At 41.4% G+C, this 23,003-nt stretch overlaps 2 protein-coding genes across 2 annotated transcripts; both read left to right on the top strand.

Annotated features, from left to right (window-relative positions):
* Window positions 1–2,524: 2,524 nt before the first annotated feature.
* LOC150085721 (uncharacterized) lies at window positions 2,525–2,968 on the top strand. The gene has a single exon (XM_090374662.1). It carries the CDS (start codon window positions 2,525–2,527, stop codon window positions 2,966–2,968), a length of 444 nt encoding a protein of 147 aa, XP_090230788.1.
* A 1,335-nt stretch (window positions 2,969–4,303) lies between these two features.
* Window positions 4,304–5,590, top strand: LOC150085720 (uncharacterized protein F54H12.2-like). Its single transcript, XM_090374661.1, has 2 exons — window positions 4,304–4,763; window positions 4,884–5,590. Exons 1-2 carry the CDS (start codon window positions 4,304–4,306, stop codon window positions 5,588–5,590), a joined length of 1,167 nt encoding a protein of 388 aa, XP_090230787.1.
* Window positions 5,591–23,003: the final 17,413 nt, after the last annotated feature.

Below are 23,003 nucleotides of genomic sequence, written 5' to 3'. Positions count from 1 at the left end.
AGGCACCGGCCGAAAGCATAACAACAGAACACATCATAACACTTACACGTCCAGCACACTACATACAATTGGCCGGTTTTGGCATAAGCTTCAACACAAGAAGTACAATAGCGGCTTATGGGGAAACCCGGGGATCCGCCTCAACAACACATGAATATACCTGAAAAATATCCCTGTTGTTCACCTCTGTGGCACAGCGAGACCCAAGAGCGTAGAGGCTCTATAAACGGACAGCAGGGGAGGAATTCCTAGCCAACAGCAGCTTTGTCGTCATCAATCGCGCCAACAATCTTCCCACATTTCGTTTGACCCTCTGGGTGGCCACCCTGGTTGCCGCCATAGCCACTAGGTGTTTAGTTGGCCACCTCAATGATTGGATGGTGCAAGAGGATTGGACTACTTCCGACCACAGGTCCATCACTTTTACTATGCATAGGTCACTCCATCGAATCCAGATAATCAGCTACAAGAAGGAAAGATATGCTGTCAATAAAGCAGACTGGGGTAAATTCAAAGAGGCGATCACCAGAAACACACAGAACCTGTCATCCAACCAGTTCTAGAAACAGACCCTTGACCAACATCAACGTGCTGAACCAATGCCACAGTCAACGCAGCTAACCAACCAATCAGGAAGAGGACCTCCCAGCCGTGAGCTGTCGCGTGGTGGTCGCGAGAGCTCGACTAGAGTAGGAGTGGGGTCACTTTGAACCAAACTGAGCAGGGGGCGGCCGCTAGGTGGCGCTGCAGTCGAACTTTGCCGCCCGCCAGAGGGCGCACCAAAGTGACCAGGGGGGTCGGCCGCTGGGTGGCGCTGCAGTCGAACTTGGGTGCCCCCTGCCCGCTAGGTGGCGCTGCAGTTGAACTTGGCGCCCCCTGCCCGCTAGAGGGCACACCAAACTGACCAGGGGGTCGGCCGCTAGGTGGCGCTGCAGTCGAACTTCCCCCGTCCGCTAGATGGCGCACCAAGCTGACCGGGGCTGCCGCTAGGTGGCGCTGCAGTCGAAACATTGCCCCCTCCCGCTAGAGGGCGCACCAAATTGAGCGGGGGAATGGTCTGCCCCTTCCCTGCTAGAGGGCACATCAAACTGACTGGGGGATGGTCTTCATCCCTCCCCACCAGGTGGTCTACCTCCCCCCTAACCTCTGTCACCAGGTGGCGCTGCCATCGAAACACTTTGACCCGATTTTGTCAGCAGGTGGTCTTCCCCCCTCCCCCATCTTTACTGCCAGGTGGCGCTTCCACAAAATACTTTCAACAATACTGATGGGGGTTGTGTTCCACCCTCCCTCTTCTCACCCCGCCGCTAGGTGGCGCTACTGTCGCACAATGTTAAAACACGCATAGTGTAACATGTCTTATGACGTCATAATCCTTTGTGGTAATTCTTGGAATTCAAAGAGAGGGTTTTGTTCCCCCATGAATTTGAAGGTGTTTTTTTAAATTTTGCTGCTGGTTGGTATATTTTTAAAAGAATTTTAAATGAGAAGACTATTTTAAACAACAGGCAATAAATTAAAGTATTCATGAACAAATCAATGGTATTAATTTAAGTATTCATGAGCAAATCAATGGTATTTTTTAAAGTATTCATGAGCAAATCAAAGGTATTATTTGAACATAATTAAAGTTAACATAATTAACAAATCAATGGTAGTATTTTGTCAGTTGAAAGTGATTTTAAATATAACTTTTAAGGAAGACACAGAATTATAATGAACGAAGTCTTTTATTGAACACTGTTAACAAAATTATTTACAAAGGAATCATTATTCTGATAAAATCTTGACACAGCTCTCTTTTCAAGGACAGTCCACAATTCTCCCATTACAAAAAGTATGAAAAGTACTATAAAGGTAAGTATCTTCTGTTCCAGAGTTAGTGTTGTTTTACCTGCAATAAAGAGAACATGTTAGAAGATTATTATAATCCTACTGTGGTGGGGAGCTTTGCTAGTATTAATGCTTTACAAAAACATACAAAATTACCCAAACATACTGTGAAAGAATGGTTATCGGGACAGCCCACATATGTGAGACACAGACAGCAACGAAGAAATTTTCCTCGTAACCAGATGAAAGTTCCTGGTCTTCACCATACATTTCAATGTGATTTAGCCAACATGTCAAATCTTGCTAAAGCAAATAATGGTGTTCATTTTCTTCTCGTGTGTATTGATTGCTTTTCACGATAATGGTTGGGTAAGACCATTAAAATCTAAACATTCACAAGAAGTAGTTAAAGCTTTCAAATCTATTTTTAAAGAAGAAGTACCATTTAATATTAATAGTGACCAAGGAAAGGAATTTACTAATAAACAAGTGCGTGCATTATTCAAATCTAAAAATATCCACTTTTACACCACTAGAAGTGAAAAGAAAGCTTCTATGGCAGAAAGATTTATTCGAACATTAAAAGAAAAAAATTTATAAATGGGTTACATATTCAAAAAATGATAAATATATTCATGTGCTGCAAAAATTAGTGAAAACTTATAATGAAACTGTACACAGATCTATTGGTATGGCCCCTGCAGATGTCACTATGCATAACGAAGAAACGGTTTATGCTAAATTATATAGACCCCATCCAAAAGTTTCGGAACCCAAGTTTAAAATCGGTGACCATGTTGTTCTTAGTGATGATAGCCACAATTTTCGAAAAGCGTTCAGAGGGAATTGGTCTGAGGAGGTGTTTTTCATAGCTCAAGTAATCAAAAGGCACCCTGTAGTATATAAGGTTAAAGGGAGAGATGGTGAGGTGATAGAAGGGACATTTTATGAACATCAGCTACAGAGAGTCAGTTTTGATAACGAGGTACCAGAAAACGTGTATCTGATTGAAAAAGTACTTGGGAAGCGTACAGTGCGTGGCCAGAGACAGTTACTTGTGAAGTGGCTTGGATACCCTGCATCCTACAATTCTTGGTTACGAAGCAAAGATGTTTTACCTAACCCTACCAAGTAATGCAAGTATGGACATGTATCCCGATAACACCCAATCACGTTTCAAAGTTCAATTACCCCGGGAAATTAATCTGAGTGGGAAGTGGGTGGTGGCACTTTCTGAAATCCATCTACCAGGAGTGTGGAACAATATCACAAAAGGATACGATGAATTTTATGTACTTCGCGATGATTATGACTGTGAACAAATTTTACATGTGCTTTCTTTAAAGTATAAAGATTATCAACATCTTTTAGATGAGTTAAACAGTGTTCATCCCCTTATTTCATTTACAGTACACACAAAGACTGTTGCAAAATATCAATTTTCAGTGAATGTGCATGGAAAAGGTAAAATACAATTGCCCGAGAAACTAGTAAAATTATTTGGACTTCAAAAAGCAGGTGTACGGGGGAAAGGCTGCCATGTATTTACAGATACACCTGTTGGTGAGAGTGTATTACCTATCAAAGGTCAAATTTCTTTTGCCCCAAGCGCAAGAGATGTTGTTTTTACTCTTGTTACTGGTGGCAGTTACCAGATGTGTGTGCTTCCACATGGAAACTATAAATCAATCTCTAGTATTCTTGATGCAATGTTGAGCGTCTGCCCGAGTTTAAGTGGAAATGTTAATTCAGACGATACCCTGACTTTACATATAACAGAAAACTTTCATTAGTGTTTCCACAAGATTCCCCAGGTTTAGGTCTTATGCTTGGCTTTCACCAGATTGGTACTAAATTGAGTGGAGCTGTCAGTGGGAAGTACCCTGCAGATATAAAACGGGGTGTCTCAGCGTATTTTGTTTATTCCAACCTGATTCAGGACCAGATTGTAGGTGATACGTGTGCTCCACTGTTACGTGTTGTTCCCTGTATTGAACAGAACACATTTACTTACGAAAACCCAGACTATTACCCCCTTTTGAGACATAGGTTTCACACCGTGTCCATCAGTATTTGTACAGACAGTGGACAGTTTCTAGAGTTCAGAAGTGGGAAGACTTTAGTGAAGCTGCATTTTCGTAAAGATGAGTGAATACATTGATTACTACACGGTACAAGCGGGAGGTGGTAATGCATTTGCCGGACAACCTTTGCAGCGTGGGTACGGACTTGGTAGCATTTTTCGATCAGCATTCTCTTTTCTAACACCACTTTTGAAACCCGCTGCCCGTTTTGTGGGTAAGCATGTTTTAAGAGCAGGTCAAAACGTGATTGGTGATGTTTTGGAGGGGGTGCCCCTCAAACGATCCTTTATAAACAGAGCATCGGAAGTCGGTCAGTCCATTTCAAACAAGGTTCTGAACCAGAAAGGAAGAGGGAAGACGAGGAAGCACAGAGATATTTTTTAAACATGGAGCTTATGATGTCAGAACTAGATCTATTTCAAAAACCGGCTATTAACCTATCTATCGAACGTTCATCTTATGTGACTTTTCAACCACTAGGCAGTGTGGATAGTGGAGGCCCCATCGAATTTTTTATTCCCGGTACTTCAGAAGAATATTTAGATTTTGGAAAAACATTTTTACGTCTGAAAGTTCGTGTTACACATAGTGACGGGAAAGAGATAGATGCCACATCTGTGAGTGTGGTGAACAATTTTTTTCATTCCCTTTTCAGTCAGGTCGATCTGTTTTTACAAGATAAATTAATCAATGCATCAGCAGATACTTATCCCTACAGGGCATATTTAGAAAAACTTCTGAATTACGATCGCGGTGCCAAATGTACCCAATTAACAACAGAACTGTACGTGAAAGATGACGTTGCGGATGTCAGTGAAATGTTCACCAAGACAGAATGTGGGATGTGTAAATGACAGGATTCAATTGCAAAATCAAGGAGTGTGGAACTTCTAGGGCGCCTACATCTGGATTTGCGTCACCAGGCAAGATATATCGTTAATGATGTGTCACTACGTATTCGTCTAGTGCGAAGTAACCCAGAATTCTGTTTATTGGCCGTCACCACAGACATCAAATGCAGAGTTCATATTCAGGAAGCCACCCTCTTCGTGCACAAAGTGAGATTAAATCTTAAAGTTCTGTTAGCCCACTTGACTGTGCTTGAAAAAAATCCTATTCACTACCCCATAAACAGAGTGCAAGTCAGCTATTACTCGATTCCTAAAGGTATGAGTGATTCTACAAGAGACAACATCTATCTGGGCGACATTCCTTCTCGATTAGTTATAGGTCTAGTTGCAAGTGAAGCATTCAATGGTTCGTACAGTCGCAATCCATTCAATTTTGCCCACTTCAATTTATGTTATCTGGTAGTGTCAGCTGATGGTATTCAGCATCCAAGTCAACCTCTGACACCTAATTATAAAGAGGGTCATTACACCAGATCATACCTCTCTCTTTTCACATCACTGAACAAGTGGACACGTGATGTGGGTAATGATATTTCCTATAAAGAATATCTAGAGGGTAATGTGTTGTATGGATTTGACCTCTCTCCTGACCATAATGCCATAGGCGAACACATCAATACTCATAGACGAGGAAGTGTACGTATCGAACTGAAATTTTCTGCTCACCTACCCGAGAACGTTACAGTGGTGTTGTTCGCAGAGTTTGAAAACATCCTTTCGATCACCAGGGATCGCTCGGTACTTCTGGATTATGAACACTGAACAGATTTTACAGATGGATGTCTACACACGGAAATTTCCATTGGGAGTGTGTGCACGTGATGAACTACCTACACGGATGCTACCAAAACCGTGTCTCCTTGTAGTCAATACAGATCCCTCACATCTACCTGGGCAGCACTGGGTTGCCTTATTTCTACAGGAACAATGTGGTGAATACTTTGACAGCTATGGTCGCAAACCAAAAAAGGACTTTGTGAAATTTTTAACTAAACAATGTAAAAAATGGACGTATAATGCTACTGTTATCCAACACAAGTTGTCTATAGCCTGTGGTTTACACTGTATTTATTTCCTTACACACAGGTGTCGTGGCTTAACCATGCACCAGATTGTTAATGTGTGTTATTCTCCTGATTTGTGGATGAATGATGTTATTGTAACTGTTGACATAACAGAACATTTGTTTCTAAATAAAAATAATTTTAAATAAAAAAAGATGTTTTTTTACTTACATTCGAACCCATTTCAGCTTTCTTGCCCTCAACCGCCTTGGGGAGGGTAGGAAAAAAGATGATTTTTTTCTTTTCTTCACAGGAACATCTTCAACAGGTGGGGGGTGGTGGCATTTCTTCCGTGTGTACTGATGGTGCAAGCTGTCTTTTTAGACCTAAATAAGTGTGTAAAGTGGTTAAATATTCTCTAACTTTACTTTCAACATCCAAATCTTTCCTTTGAAGAACAGATGACATTTTGTCATCCAAACTTTCAATTTATTTCTGCTCTGGGGTGTTTAGCAGTGTGAATTTTTTATACAGCTGATTCATTTCCTTATGAGGGATGTGAGCAATGGTACTATTATGCTACCAAGTAGAGGAAACAAAGCACCACCGTGCTGGTGAATAAGTTTTCGCCTTTGATTGAAGGGCACCTGTTTATTTCCTAATAATCTCAAGATTTTCTTTTTCTTGGAGAGCTGTGAATGCTGTTTGCTACTTAGATGGATATTGCCACAAAGGAGATTTTTACAAATTTCACAAAGAGATGTGATTTTTGCTGGCGTAGTGTGTTTTAAGACAGCTGTGGCTTGTTTTGGGGTGGCTTCAGAAATAAACTTGATGAGGTTTTTGTGCTTTCGGAGTCTAGAAGCCATATGGGTACATAAACAACGTTGGGGGCCTCTTCTGGCAAAATATTACTTCGCAGACGGAGCACCTCAGGTGTGTCCTGTTTAAAATCTAGGAGCAAATAAGATTGTGCTCGACTTGTTTCTTCTTTATAAATGTCAATCAGCACACCCGACCGTCCAAGAAAAACTTGTGTGGCAAGATGAGAAAATTGCCGAGAGTCACGTGGGTTTTTGAAAACTATCAGATAGTGTGCATTAAGACTGATAGTTCTAAACTGAGTACCCTGACAAAATAAATTTTGTGTTAGCAGAATCACACTTAGACTCCTGTGATGTGACCCTTTTATAAAAATTTCAGCTACTTCGGTATTGTCTTTAGCCTGATGAATTAAATCATCGATAATTAGCAAATTTTCAATACTTGGGTCAAACTGTGGTGGTTTTAACCCGTTTACAAACTCTACTTCTAGGAAACTGCTGAATTTTTGCTGGTACTCTGAATAGCAGTACACGATTCTTTTGGGTGGTGGGGTTATTAATAGGTTTCTATTACGAATGAGGGATAATACAAATGTTTTCCCTGACTGGGTGCCCCCAGAGACAATAGATGTAAACGGATGTACAAACATTTTAAAACTGGTTGTTGTGAGTGGGAGGATATATATATATATATATATATATATATATATATATATGTGTGTGTGTGGATACCGTTGTAGGTGAGAAATCTTTACACACGGAAATAACCATAAGGGTAGGTTCGAGTGTCTTCTCCCACCACACGTTTTGTAAATGTGTACCTAAATTTCTTGGTTATGGAAGTTTCCAAGAGACGGCAATTCCACTTGTCGCGACGAACAGCAAAGGGGACAGGCACGGAATATCTGTTGGTTCTCCCATAGCCGCCGCATACATGGATTCTATGTTAACATGTTAGCATGGGAGTTCAGCGTGATTCCTTTACATTTTGTCACCATCTTATTCTTGTGGGTTCTGTAGAAATATGATTTAGGGCCTGTAGTGACAAACTCGACAATGTAATCACCACTGTCCAGTTCATTAGTGAGCTCTCCTAAAGAATGACCAATTGGCGGAGCATATTCACCCGGTTTTTGGGTGAATATGACACTGTCGGTGTCTGAGTATAAGACACGTTCACGGAGAGAGTCTAGAGCCTCATAAAGCTTTATCCTACCATAAGCAGCAACAAACGAAGCAATAACAGCATTACCTTTCCTGTATGCCGGTTCTTTTCCAGCAACAGGAGCAGATGCAACTAACATTTTTTCTTCTGTAACAAGTCTGGCATCATGAATAATCTTTGTGTTGTCCAGAAAGAGTTCAACAAGGTTCTCATAAGAGGAAACAACCTGTGTATTCACACGCTGTGTCCTCATACCAAGTCTTCCCCATAGAGAATTAAGGCAAAACTTAGCTAGTGAACGCTTTGCTGGATTTTTCTTAATTTGGTCTACATCTAAAGTGACACCCTCTCTGTTTTTAAATTCCTGAATATATTCATCCCGATTCTTACCCTCGGGCCAGCCTGAAGCTTCTTGTTTCACCTTGAGGAAAGTGTCCATGTACGGCCCGAATAAATTTTCGAATTTTTCAGAAAAATGCCATACTTCATAAAATTGTAGCACTTTGTAACCATGGGATACTGCAAGGTCAAGTTCAACTGTATACCATGTTCCTGTGAATGATCGATCTGAATGAGAGCACTGGGGTAAATATTCATTAGCACACTGACCACATAGTGGGAAAACAAGCTTACCATTGCTATTGATGGGCAAAACAGGTAACAGAAGCTGATCAGGAGCAACAACACGTGCATGGCAAATGCCAAAGTATGCACCTGGTGTGTAATCAAAGTTTTCAAGTATTACTTTAGGGTGCCCACGAGGAAAAACACCATATTTGCACACCCATGGATAAAGGGAGCAGAAATCAAGATAGTGGATTTCTTCACCCTCTTCAACCTTGTGATAAAGTTTATAACAGTCTGTTCTTCCTCCTTTTAAGGCACTCCTAGGTGTCAGACCTTCGAAATGAATGGCCTCATCTGCATGTTGTTTTAGCGTTATATCAGTGTTAACCAATTTGTCAAACTGACACTCCCATATGGAGACCACCTGAAAACCTTTTGACTCTAAATATGCCTCTCTGTCTAATGTTGCTTCATAGAGAGCACCCATTGTAATATTTTGGTGTGACTGTTGTGTGTAGGGCTTATATCATTTTGGACACCCGTGATAACAGCATCCATTAAATTCATACACTGTTTGTTTATACAAACCATCCACAAAGTATGGGCCAATTTTAACTTCTCCACCTACTCTGCGTGCGTGCTGAATTGTAACATTGTGCTTTTTTTCTAAATAAGTGAGCCATACTAAAGCTTTACGACTCTGTATGTGTTTTCCTTTGTAATCTGCAGGTGGCAAGATGGCCATCGTGTTATGAGGAAGAAATTTTTGAAGGAATACCCTGTTGCAAACACCTGCAATGGTAATGTCTTGGTGGAAAGGGTCAACACCTGTAGTTTCTAAAAAAAAGAGAGCGGAACTTATCACAGGCACCTTTCAGGACCCTTAAGTCATCTTGGCAGTAGTGAAGCAGTTCAGATTTCAGATTGTAGGGCTCGTGTCTCCGCTGTTCGTACCATATTTCAAACTCAGCTAGGGTCTCTTTCCCCATATATTCAGGTTGAAAATACTGCTTAGCAGGTAATGGGCCCTGGTAATCACCGGTCTGTTCGGTGTGAAATATGTAGGGGAAGAAACCCTTTCTGACCTCTGGAAGTTCAAACATGGCAGGTAATTTGCGAAGTGGGAATGCCAAATAAGAAAAACTGTCGAGAAAGACAATATTCAACTGGTCATGGTAAATACCAAGGATTTTGGAACCGTCGTACACCACTCGGGGTTCATAAGCCTGGCCGTAAAGATACTCAAGGACGAAATAGCCATCGAACCCCTTAAAGTTGTGGGCTAGAACCCTGACATTAGTATATTTTGGTCCGATGGTGCGAATATTCCTACCATCACGTGCACGCTTAACCGTTTCCTTGACAGCAAATAATTCATTCATAAATTGTCTAACGCAGTCTTCTCCCCAGAAGACATGTTCCTGGCTCCCAAACACAGCCACACAAAGAACAGCCACGTGTTGACCCTGCTTTAGAATAGTCTCTGTGTCAAAGTATATAACTGAGATTTTGTCCTTTGGTGGTTCTGGTTTCAGGACAAAACAGTGTTCGGGTTCGTGTTCAACCTTACAGTAGTGACAATAATCCTGTGATCTGCAAATGTGCTCTTTGTTTGATGAGAAGGTGAGCATACATTTGCTGCAGCGATGGAACTGAGAACATATATTGTTTGTCCTATGTGTTTCCAAACACTCGCGGCCTCGAAAATATCTATTACAACACTCACACAAGAGAGAGCGCTCTTCACTATGATAGGCTTTCGCCCTACAGCGTGTACAGACCTTGGGACATATGTGTGTGGTTAACCTCTCAGCTGTTTTAAAAGTTTTCAAACAATCTGGACAGTAGTATACACCACCGAATAACGCTTTAGGGGATCCCACCAAATCATAATGACTACTGTGATACAGGAGACAGATTTGTTTCTTGGCCTCTGAACCCCTGTAAATAGTGTTAAAGCTGTCTTCGGCAGAAAACACTATAATCTGATATTCGGGGCCCAGATGTTTCTGAAATAAATCCAACTCCTGCAATCCACATTTGATCAGAGGCACTCCTGCAACCTTATGGAGGTTGACAGCTCGAATTTTCTGAGCCCTTTTCTTGTCTTCCCGTACCTGTCTGTACGTTTGCTTGTCATCCTCAAAACCAGAAATACCCAGCACAATCACTCGGGCCATACAAAGATTATCCGAGTTTTTTATATGGATTACTGATTTTTTCGAAGACAAAAATGCTTCCAAACTGAGTATTGCCCTTGTTTTAACGTTGTTACGACCTCCTCCACGATTTGCAATATTAATTAAAATGATATCAATTTGCAAATCTTCAGCCAGGAGAAACTCACGTTTCGACTGCTCCACAGCAAAAAAAGCATCAAAAATGCGGTCAAGTGTGAGGTCACCAAGTAACATGAAAGGTAAATTTATATTGGTGTCAAGTGTACTGGCCCTCACACACAGTGTAACATGGGAAAAGGTTCCTTCCTGGTTGAGAAGTCTAATAACCTCCTCAAGAACCTCTCTGAAAACTGAAAAAAATGTCCCTTCTGGCAACTGGTCAAGGTCTTTATATTTTGTTGTATATGTTATGAATTTTGTTTTATATTTGTGAGAAATTTTTTCTGCACCAGCACAAATATCATAAAATCTATTAAAAGGGGGAGAAATAGTAACACTCTCACCGTTGTTTGTCACTTCACTAGCATTATCATCTTCCTGCAACCCCCAGCCTGTTTGATACTCATTACCCTAAAAATTAAAAAAAAACAGTATTAAATACCAAAAGAATTATTGTAAAAATTAAGCAAAAACCAGTATTAAATAACAAACTAAATCACAAAAGAATTATTTTAAAAAAATTAAGCAAAAAATATTTGGAAAAAATTACAAAAGAAATGTAAATACACACCTGATCCAGAGAAATGGCCACCTCAGGGATTATATCACTGCCTGGTTGGTTGAGAGTCTCCATCTCATTATCCTAAAAACAGAGCTGTATTAAATAACAGTCTAAATCACAAAAGAATTGTTGTAAAAATTTAAGCAAAAAAAAAAAAAAAAAAAAAAACACACCTGGCCCAGAGAAAAACCAAGATTAAAATTGGGGGGATCGTGTACTCTAACAGCCGATATCAGCTCCTTTTCAACATCTGTGGTGATGTCTTCTAAACCCTATTAAAAAGATTCAGCAAAATTCAGCAAAAGGTTATATTTTTAAAAAATTAAATTCAAATTATTCTAAACTTACAAAAAATTGTGAAATTTATTGGTTGAAAGTATAAAGTATTACCAATAATCCAGCTTTCTTAAAAAACAATAACAATCATTTAATTGGCGGTTTAAGAGAAAATAGTAGGAATAAACTAAAATTAGTCGAATAAATTTACACTTAGCTTAATACTAATTGTTCAGAGATGTTTGTAAAAAAAACAAATTGGCTGTTTAAAGTTTATAAATAGGAATTTCAAATAATAAGATCGATCCGGAAATACAATTTCCGTTATAAAAATCACCCTTTAGCAATGCTTAGGTGTTTAAAATAAATCTATGTAGCTAATTGTTCACATGTATTTGTAAAAAAAAAATTAACTGTAACCCACAGAATTTCAATAAACAAGGTTAATTACACACTTGCAGGGCCAGGTGCTAATACAATTTAGAGATTAGTTATAATTCCTGGAACGAATAACCAAAAAACAATGCGTTCCCACGGTTTCAACTAAGCATGAAAACATACATTAACTTCTAAAAATTATATCTTTCAGCAGCGATAAATGCAAAATATAAACACAGCCTCAAGTGTTCGAAAATATAATTTACATTATAAAAATCACCTTTCAGAAATGCTTAGATATGTAAAATAATAAATCTATGTAGCTAATTGTTCACAGGTTTTTTAAAAAAAAGCAAATTGCATGATTAAAGTTTAAAATTTTCAAACAATAAGATCGATCCGGAAATACAATTTCCGTTATAAAAATCACCCTTTAGCAATGCTTAGGTGTTTAAAATAAATCTATGTAGCTAATTGTTCACAGGTATTTGTAAAAAAAAAAAAATTAACTGTAACCCACAGAATTTCAATAAACAAGGTTAATTACACACTTGCAGGGCCACGTGCTAATACAATTTAGAGATTAGTTATAATTCCTGGAACGAATAACCAAAAAACAATGCGTTCACACGGTTTCAACTAAGCATGAAAACATACATTAACTTCTAAAAATTATATCTTTCAGTAGCCATAAATATAAAATAAACTTACTACGTGTTTGGGAACACTTTCATTGTTATCAATAGGATCATATTCACGAACGGCAGAAATTAACTGTTGTTCTACTTTTAGACTTACATCTTCAAAAATCTATAAAAATAAATTATTGATTAAAGTACAAACCAAATGCTGAAATAACACACAAATTCAGACTTTAGAAATAATACTTACAGTGCTGGATTCCATAATTCCAAGTACAGTCAATATCCACCAAATAAGCACAAGCATGAAAGTAGGCAAAAACTAAATGGGCACATTCAGCCCCCCAAAGGTGTTTATATAGATTATACACCTACCAATTATCAACGAAATTTGCCATCACGTGTTCTAAAAGCTCTGGTCAATCAACAATGAGATCACCGTCACGTGGTATTAAAGAGTGGGCCAATCATGAACAACGATTATCATCACGTGGCATAAAAGCGCCGGTCAACGTCAACTGACCACAGACAGTTCCAGGAAATGGATCAAAAATCAGCACTCATCGATTTCCAGATGTTTCTAAATTCTGATGGAAATTATTTTATAAAGGAAGTTGCATTTTTTGACGGTGAAAATTTATTTAGTAATGTAATGTACCCGCCATGTGGGTGGAATGAATTACCAAACGCAATTAAGAGACAAAATATTTGGATTTTTAAAAAACTGTCATCAATTACCATGGAATTTTGGTTTCATTCAACAAAAAGATTTAAGGATGTGGTTGGATATGGTCACTTCAAAGTGTAGTATAATTTATGTGAAAGGAGAAGAAAAGAAACACATTTTGTCAAAATATACCAATGCATCTGTAATTAATTTAGAAAAAATCGGCTGTCCACAAAGAAAGGAAATTCAGCTTGAAACGACCCCTTGTTTATTTGATCACAATACTTATTTTTGCGCTCATATAAACGTGCAATTATTTTTTTATTGGCTACAAAACAAATTAAAATAATGTAAAAAATAAACTATTTAATTAGGAATTATGTTGTCCCCCAAAGGACTATGACGTCATAAGACTTGTTATACCGTGCATGTTGAACAAAACCTTTCTCTTTGAATTCCAAGAATTACCCCAAAAGGATTATGACATCATAAGACTTGTTAGGCCATGCAAAGGATTTTAATCACGATTGAACATGTTTGTACGCACCTGTTTTTTGATTGGCTGAAAACTAGGGTGATATTTGGTTTAAAAAGGGTTTATGATCTGTGCTCATTTCAGTTCTCTCTCTAGCCATGGCGCCTAAGTTTTGCTATTACAGTTTCTATCGCTCTGTGTCTTCAAAATGGCTTGTCCGGGTTGGATTTGTAAATTTTAAACCCTGTGTTCAGTTGGAGTCCGATTCTCAAGTAATTGCTATTAAGTGTGAAGAATGGATGCTGCTTCAAAAGAAACTTCCGGAATTTACAAAATATTTGAACCAAAAAGAAGACACCGAATGCAGAATAAGTGAAAATCTGGCAACAGTGTGTGGGAATGGTTTTTTGACTATTCGTTGTATAGAGAACAACGATATTCACGATGTTAAACTCGATGATTTCGAAGTGGAAACTTTATCAATTAAAACCATATCCATTCAAAAACGACTGCAGCTTTTAGAGGAGGAAGTGGCTATCTTCAAACTTATGGGTGATATCATAGTTTCACGTTTATATCAAGCTCGTGACGTGTTCCTAAAAAGAAAACTCTTCCAAACCAATACTTTCTTGAACGGCGCCGAGGATGAAAATTTCATCGATATATATGAATTATATTTAAAGACTGTTTATCCTTATGATGTTGTTCGTGAATTTGACGGGGAAAAGAAAGGTAAAGGACTCTTCTCACAATTCGATTCTTATCAAATATTCAATGCTGTAAATTCAATGTTATCTGAACTGAGATCCATGTTGTTAGACCAAGCACGTGCTCATTTTTATTATTAGTTTCCATTGTGCATACTGAAGAGAGAGCGGTGTGTAAAGATTTTACTTGTAAATAATTTTGTTAACAATGTTCAATAAAAGACTTCGTTAATTATAATTCTGTGTCTTCCTTAAAAGTTATATTTAAAATCACTTTCAACTGGCAAAATACTATTGATTTCTTCATGAATACTTTAATTTATTGCCTAAAAATAACATGTTGTTTAAAATATTGGTTATGAGTACTTAAAAATACCATTGGTTAAAAATATTGTTCATGAATACTTTAATTATATTCAAATAATACCACTGATTTGCTCATGAATACTTTAAAAAATACCATTGATTTGTACATGAATACTTTAAAAAATACCATTGGTTAAAAATATCGGTCATGAATACTTTAATTATGTTCAAATAATACCTTTGATTTGTTCATGAATACTTTAATTTATTGCCTGTTGTTTAAAATAGTCTTCTCATTTAAAATTCTTTTAAAAAATCTTCTCTTTGAATTCCAAGAATTACTACAAAGGATTATGACGTCATAAGACATGTTACACTATGCATGTTTTAACATTGTGCGACATAGTGTGCATAGTGTGCATAGTGTTAGGGTCGGGCGCCACCTGTGGTTTCCCACATCTGCGCCATATGTACACTGTGAAGAAATACAGAACACTGTAAATGCCAGAAAAAGTGTTGTGTGTTGAATGTGTGGTTTTGTGTTGGGTTCTGTTGTATGTCCTGGCATTTGGCCGCAGGGCCCCTGATGGAACCCCACGTTGCCCGCACACACCACTAGGAGGTAGCCAGGCTGCCCATAGTTCTCTGGCTAGTCTCCGTCAGGGTCGCCTCAGCTTCCTGAGCGGAGACCAAGTTAAAAAAAAAAATAAAATAAATAAATAAATAAATAAATAAATAAAAAAAAAATAAAATAAAATAAAAAAAAAAAAAATTAATTAAAAGAAAAAATAATAATAAATAATTAATTAATTAAAAAAAAAAAAAAAAAAAACACAGCGATTAGATAGAGTGAGGTAGTACAGGGTGTACAGAAGAGGGGGAATGAAAGTAAGAGTAAGGGGATATAGGCGAAGGCGTCCCCAACCAGTCAATGTACACTCAGTCAATCAGGTGAAGGCGAAGAAAGGGGAAGGAATGGGGTCGAAAGTGACTGTACAATTGAGCACAGATAGGATCGCCATTTGGCGCCTCTGTCATCGACATCGGGTGGTGTCCAATCCAGGGGTTTAATTCGATCCAATGGTAGCTTTCAAACTTCAATCATCAGATAGTTGTCCGTTTGATGGTGTGGCGGTCAAGTTCATGACTGTCTAGTCTGGATGAAAGTCCATCATGGTCTCAAACCGCCTGTTGTCTTCCTTGGGACTGCTATGGCGCAGGTACAGGAACTGTAGAAAAGGATTTCCTTCGGCTGAAGAGCTCTTGTGCGAAACGCGTAAAAGCTGTATATTCCTCCCTACTATCAAGCAGGTGTGTTTCTTGGTCTTTGGGTATGTAGGTCAAGGTAGTGATGAAGGTGCAGCGAAGATCCTCATACAGGGGGCAGTCATACATAAGGTGCGACCAACTCTCAGTCCCACCACAGGTGCAAGTGGGATCATCGATGATTCCCAGGGCCGTCAGTTTGCCTTTTAATGATCCATGGCCAGTTAACAGGTATGTAGCATAAAGACCAGGTGAAAACCAGGGGGGAAGCCTGGGGAACACCCTGTTAATGTAAGGGAAGAACTTTCTAGTGATTTCGCCTTTGTTGGAAGTAGTCCATCTCGCTTGCCACGCCTGCTGCAGATGCGTGAGGAGACGCTTCTTTTCTGCTGTTCTGTCGTTTGCGGGGTCTGTTGTGAATTCGAGGATGGTCTTGGAATTTGTTTTGGAGAGGTGGAAGAGTAGTCCACAGCGGACCACCTCCAGGTCCAGTGGCATGGCGCCTGCCAGGATTTGCAGAGCATGGGTACTGACAGTGCAGCAGGCACAGGTAGTAGCAAGCAGGATGTTCCTTTGCAGAGAGTCGAGGATTCTTCTACCACTAGCAGTGATTGCTTTCGGGTACCAGATGCCTGCTGCATACGTTATAATCGGGGTAAATATCACTTTATAGAATAAGGACAGAGTGTGCCTATTGAGTCCCCAGTCCCGTCTGGAGACCCTGGCGACAAGGGCGGTGTAATTACGTATCTTTCTTCTTAGGTATTTAAGATGTGGCTGGAAATTCAGTTTGCTGTCAAGTATAACTCCTAGATACTTGAGATGAGTGGAGAATTTTATGGTCCTGTTGTCGATTTTTATCTGTGGCGGTCTGGCTTCATTGAGACTTCCTTTGAGAAGAATAGAATCTGTTTTGGCGGCAGAGATGGTGAGGTTATGGTGTTTAGCCCAGTCCTGTAGCTTCTGTAGTGCATTATTCGCCAAAATCTCCAGTCGGGCCCTAGAATCGCCGGTAACGGTGATAATAAGATCATCTGCATAGGCTTGAGAGGTGACCTCTCCCAGGTCCATGCCAAGGAATTCATCAAGCACAAGATTCCACAAGAACGGTCCCAAAACCGAGCCCTGTGGGCATCCTCTGTAGACCTGTCTGGTGATTTTCATATATGGAGCATTGACAGTGATTGATCTGTTGGAAAGGTAGCTTTTGATGGAGTTATATAGGTTTACTGGAAGCTTTGATTGACGCAGTCTGCCTAGGACGCTCGGCCACCAAAGTGAGTCGAACGCCCCAGCAAAGTCGACAGCGATGACCAGAAAGTATTTCTTTTGGGTAATTCCTACTGCTTCAAGGAGATTGTGGAGTGCATCTACAGTGGAGTGCCCCGTTTTGAATCCAAATTGTCTGTGAGAAGCCATGTTTGCATTGTTGTAGTGTTTGAGAAGTCTGTAGTAGAGTAGCCTTTCATAGAGTTTACTAAGTACCGACAGGAGAGCGATGGGACGGTAGGAGTTTGGGAGTTCAGGTGGTTTCGTCGGGTTCTTCAGGATCAGTTTTACGTTGGCCGACTTCCAATCTGTTGGGTAGTGACCATCACGTAGACAGGTATTGAATAGATGAAGTATTAATTCGGGGACACACTCCACTGTTTTCTTTATAATCTCAGGCTCCAGCAGGTCCGATCCTGGACATTTCCTATCTGTGATCAGGACCGCAGCAGTTTGTAGTTCTCCTAAGTCAAAGGGAGATTCCTGCTCTTCAGTGTGGTAAGTCTCATTCTCTGCACAGAGGGATTTTTGTTCCTGAGTGATTGGATTTGTTGCTGGTTGTAGGATGGCGTCCAAAATGTTTGTTATGGATTGCTGCCAGGTGGTTGCTTCCGTACCTTGTAATGACTTGGTTGAAGTGGTGACCTCTCCCCTGGGTAGTTTGTTTGTGGTGATCTTGTACACCACTCCCCAGGGGTCGGTATTGCCAGTGGTGGTGACCAGGTGTTGCCAGGATTCTTGTTTTCGTTTGCGGATCAGGGCCGTGTACTGGTTTCGCACTTCCCTGTAGTTCTGTCTGAGCGCCTCCACTTCACGTGCCGGCCAGGTCCTCCGGGCACGCTGGAAAGTCTTTCTTCTTATAATTACTTCTCGGCGCAATCTATGCAGCTCTGGGCTCCACCAGGGCTTTGCGCCTGGGACAGGGTTTTTCCTTTTGATTGCCAAGTTGCTGGCCGTTGTGATCAGATCAGTGACTTGTCTTTGGAGGGCATCTGCGTTGTCGGGAAGTAGGTGGGGTTGGGTCTCATTAGTTAGGGTTGTCCTGAAGACGTCCCAGTTCGCCTTTTCAATTGCATATCTATTTAACATGACTCGTATGGCTGGGGATCTAGCTAGAGATCGATTTAGCTGGAAGGAAATAACCCTGTGATCCGAAGTAGTCCACGCCTCGTTGACCTTCCAGTTGGAAATGTTGCCGACAATGTTCCTTGAGGCCATAGTGATATCAATAGTGGCCTCCCATAGGGTGTTTGAGAAGGTGGTAGGATTGTTCGGTTGGTTAATGACTGTCATAGTCGAGTTTGCCAGGCAGTACCGCCACCTAGCGGCGGGGGTGAGAAGAGGGAGGGTGGAACACAACCCCCATCAGTATTGTTGAAAGTATTTTGTGGAAGCGCCACCTGGCGGTAAAGATGGGGGAGGGGGGAAGACCACCTGCTGACAAAATCGGGTCAAAGTGTTTCGATGGCAGCGCCACCTGGTGACGGAGGTGGGGGGAGGGAGGTGGACCACCTGATGGGGAGGGAGGAAGACCATCCCCCGGTCAGTTTGATGCGCCCTCTAGCGGGGAAGGGGCAGACCAACCCCGCTCAACTTGGTGCGCCCTCTAGCGGGAGGGGGCAATGTTTCGACTGCAGCGCCACCTAGCGGCAGCCCCGGTCAGCGCGGTGCGCCCTCTAGCGGACGGGGGGAAGTTCGACTGCAGCGCCACCTAGCGGCCTCCCCCTGATCAGTTTGGTGCGCCCTCTAACGGGCGTGGGGCGCCCAAGTTCGACTGCAGTGCCACCTAGCGGCCGCCCCCCCTGGTCAGTTTGGTTCAAAGTAACCCCACTCCTACTGACCAGCTTAGAGGAGCAATGAACCAGAAGAGACGCATCTTTCAAAGAGCCAGACGGACCTGGCCACCCCATGAGACGGATACTCTAGGGCAACAGTACAGGGAGGCCAGAAACACATATACTGCGATGAACAGGCAGCGGAAAAAAGCTGTCATCGGAGCATCTTGTCTCTACTGTTGGCAACTCTGACCTCTGGAGCATTATCTACCGGATAACCACAAACCAGCTGCTTAGGGAGGTAACCCCCTTCCACCGTAACCCCACAAGGTGTCATGACCAAGAACTGGCTTGACACAGTTAATAACATACGAGACGCCACTTTCAAAACAATCAAAGGAAACAACACCCCTGAACAGCAACTGCTATGCCACGCCAAACAAATCCCCCAGAACGGAGGAGCCCTTTACTCACCCAGAACTTCAAACTGCTATAAGCAAGATAACAAATATGTAAACCCCAGAGCTAGATATGCTTGAGCCAGATCTGGTTAGGAAAGTGGCTGAGTACACACCAGACCTGTTCCTGGACCTTTACAACCACAGTCTCCATTCAGGCTCTTTCCCTCTCGACTGGAAAGTGGCAAACATCAAATTGATCCTAAAAAATCCATCCAAACCACAGCATAAACCGGACTCCTATGGATCAATTGCCCTACTGTCTATGCTTAGCAAAGTACTGCAGCAGCTGCTCAGACAGAGGATTAAAGTGCACTACACCACTGCAAGCTTAACAGCCAACAAACAATTTGTATTTAAGCCAGGAAATTCCACCGTGGACGCACTGGAATCCATCCTTAACATTTATGTTAGCTGCCGACAAAAATATTTTCTCCTCATCTCTATTGACTTTGCGGGGGCGTTCGACGCTCTTTGGTGGCCGAGCGTCCTCGCAAGACTCAGGGCTGCCCAACTGCCGACAAACCTCTATGATTGCGTAAGAAGCTATTTGACCAACCGACGGGTCCTGGTACAGGGCCCCCTATTGCAAAGTTTACCGACAAATACACCGGAAATGCGCGCAGGACTCTGTCTTAGGACCTCTCCTGGTGAACTATGTACTGGACGAGTTGCTCTCCCTCGATTTAGGGGGCGTACAGGCCTATGCAGACGATCTGTCACTAGCTGTTACTGCAAATTGAAAGACTTCTACTAGAAACTCTTGCAAATACAGCAGTAACCACTGCGAGAATGGACGGAAAGGCATCGACTCACCATATCGGCCACCAAGACTAAATCCATCTTACTTAAGGGCTATCTAACCCCAACTAGACCGCCGCAAATAAGAATCAACAATAGAACAATTAAGCTAGCCACAGTACTAAAGTACCTGGGAGTTATCCTGGACCCTAATCTACCTTTCACCCCGCACCTAAAACATATACATTCTAAGATGACAAAATACGCTGCCATGCTTACCAGGGTCACACGTCGCGACTGGGGCCTAAAAAGGCGCACCCTTGCGATCTTTTATAAAGCAGCCATTATCCCAGCAATCACATACGCCTCCGGTGTCTAGTTCCACAAAGCCTCAACAGTGGTAAACCGCAGACGACTGGATATTATACATAGACCCATCCTATCGACCCTCACTCGAACATGCAAGACAGTCTTTACCCATGCACTACAAGTGATTACGGGTGCGCTCCCTCTTGATCTTGAGGTGACTCGCACCTGCATGTTTCAGCAACTCAGACGTGGCAAAGCCACAACCTTCCAGGACCACACCACAGACCCGGAAAATAACTGTAAAGTTCAGAAGTACAGGTTGCAAACCTACTTAACATCAATATGGCAACAACGCTGGAGGATGTCTGATAAAGCAGACGTCACCCGAAGTTTCCTCCCAAACTTGCAACGAGTATACCCGAAATATCCGTCATGGCTCTGCCCTGGTCTCCATGTCACCTACCTTCTCACTGGACATGGAGCTATTAGCTTAAGCTCCTCGGAATAACAGATAACCCAGCATGTGCGTGTGGCTGCCTTGAAACCTGGGACCACATGCTGACGAGTGTGAGTTCTATGAAGATCTTCGGGATCGCTTCATCACACGAGTCCGCTTCAACCCTAAAAACTAAGAGCACTACCTACTAGAAGATGAGGCAACTTACAGTTCCCTCACTAACTTTGCACAGTGCTTGTTTGCAAGACGACAGACTCTACCCATGCCACGAAACCCATAACAACCAGAATAAAACAGCATGCAACTGAAACTGAAGCCCCACGGACTTAGTGGTATCCAACAAACTGAGCGAACAGAAGCGCGATAAGCCCTAACATTGGAGACCACCTCGTATTTCACTACAACCACAACAATCTGATGCACCAAGAGAAAGCTGCACCAATCAGCTTTGACTAATCCTCACTACTAAATATTGATCCATGGACGGGACATTGATCCCATGAGAGAACTGAACCAACGAATGACATCACCCGCATGGACTGCAATCGGACCTACACCCAAATCCTGGCTGACTGTCCGGATTCTATGGACGGAGTCACCACCGATGAGGACAAACCCACTGAACAACGATCAAGGCACGGGACGTGTATCCCATGAGTGAATACATAACCAGGACCTGCATAAATCACTACCAAACCTAGGCCAAAACCTTGGATGGAATCACCCTCGCTGGACCTCCTGGGTTCCCGGATGGCACAACCCTGTTGCCTCCGCACCTGTCCTGCAGCCTCTTTGCATCCATGCCTTATTGGCGATCTGGGCTAGTCCCTGTGTCTGGCATACTATTTTGCCCCTCTCTCGGCGAGGGGGAGGAGAGGGTTTTCTTTCTCCTTCCCATTCTGCCAAAACAGAACCGATTATGGGGACACGCGGTAAAAAAATTATAACTGTTGTGTTTGTGAAGCTCCTCAAAAGTTCGTTCAAATTCTGGATTACTTTTGGAATTAGCGATTTTAAAGTAGTGTCGTCGACTCCATATTAGTTGGTGAGTTGGTGCATGTATTTTTGTGGCTAAATTTTAAGTGAGTGAGAAGGTATTAACGTTTTTCTAATTTGGCATTGTACGGACATGCTATCTCGTTGTTGTTTGTATGTAATGGCCACTCCCACTGTAGTTCTGCCTATGGTATGTCTTGTAATGATTTCTATAGTGTCAGTTAATACTGTTCCTGCTGCTTGTTAGTTTGATTAACTGTACTTTTGGAACACTGGGGGGCCATACTCCAATATACGGTGCCCCCTTGTAATTGGCTGTCAGAACGGGGAAAGCAGTGATTGACAGGTTTTGATCCCGCCTACTGACTGCATCCCCTCTTCGTTTCACGTGGATGTCACGTGACACGACGTCACTGGAGCGCTAAATGCGAAATTCGTTGCGTATATTCTTTCTTTTGAATGTTGGTTTTTAGTGTGTACGGTGCTGAGTTGTTACTTCTTGATTTTCTGGTTATGCCTCGTGGTTTTCAGTTTGTCGTTATCCCGTTCCATCCTGCTGGTAAACTGTTTCTTTGTTTATTGCTGCTGTGAGGTGAGTTTAGTTTGTCTTGCATTTCTGTGTTATTTTCACGTATTATTAACGTAGTATTGTGTCCGTTGCGGTTTTTTTTTTAAAAAAAGAAAAAATTCTATGTTGCCGTTTTGTGCTTATGCAAAGAGCAATTTCATTGTTCGTTGCACGTGTTAATTCAGATGTATTAGTGGCCATACAAAAAAAATGTATATTGGGAATTACGTTTTTAATTGTCTTTCGTTTGTGTTTAATTTAAAAATGGTAGGTTACCTTTTTGCGGGACTTCGCCAGTTATTTATCGAAAGTTGGTCGTTTGCTGCGTCTCATTATATGTTTTTTGTTTTGAAGAACGTTTTTCAATTGGGAATTACGTTTTTAATTGTCTTTCGTTTGTGTTTAATTAAAAATGGTAGGTTACC

Source organism: Mastigoproctus giganteus, chromosome 5 (genome assembly GCF_048544385.1).
Source record: "Mastigoproctus giganteus isolate SK-2022 chromosome 5, ASM4854438v1, whole genome shotgun sequence".
Lineage (NCBI taxonomy): Eukaryota > Metazoa > Arthropoda > Arachnida > Uropygi > Thelyphonidae > Mastigoproctus > Mastigoproctus giganteus.
The sequence above is the reverse complement of the archived record's forward strand: the minus strand, read 5'-3'. Positions and strand labels throughout refer to the sequence as shown.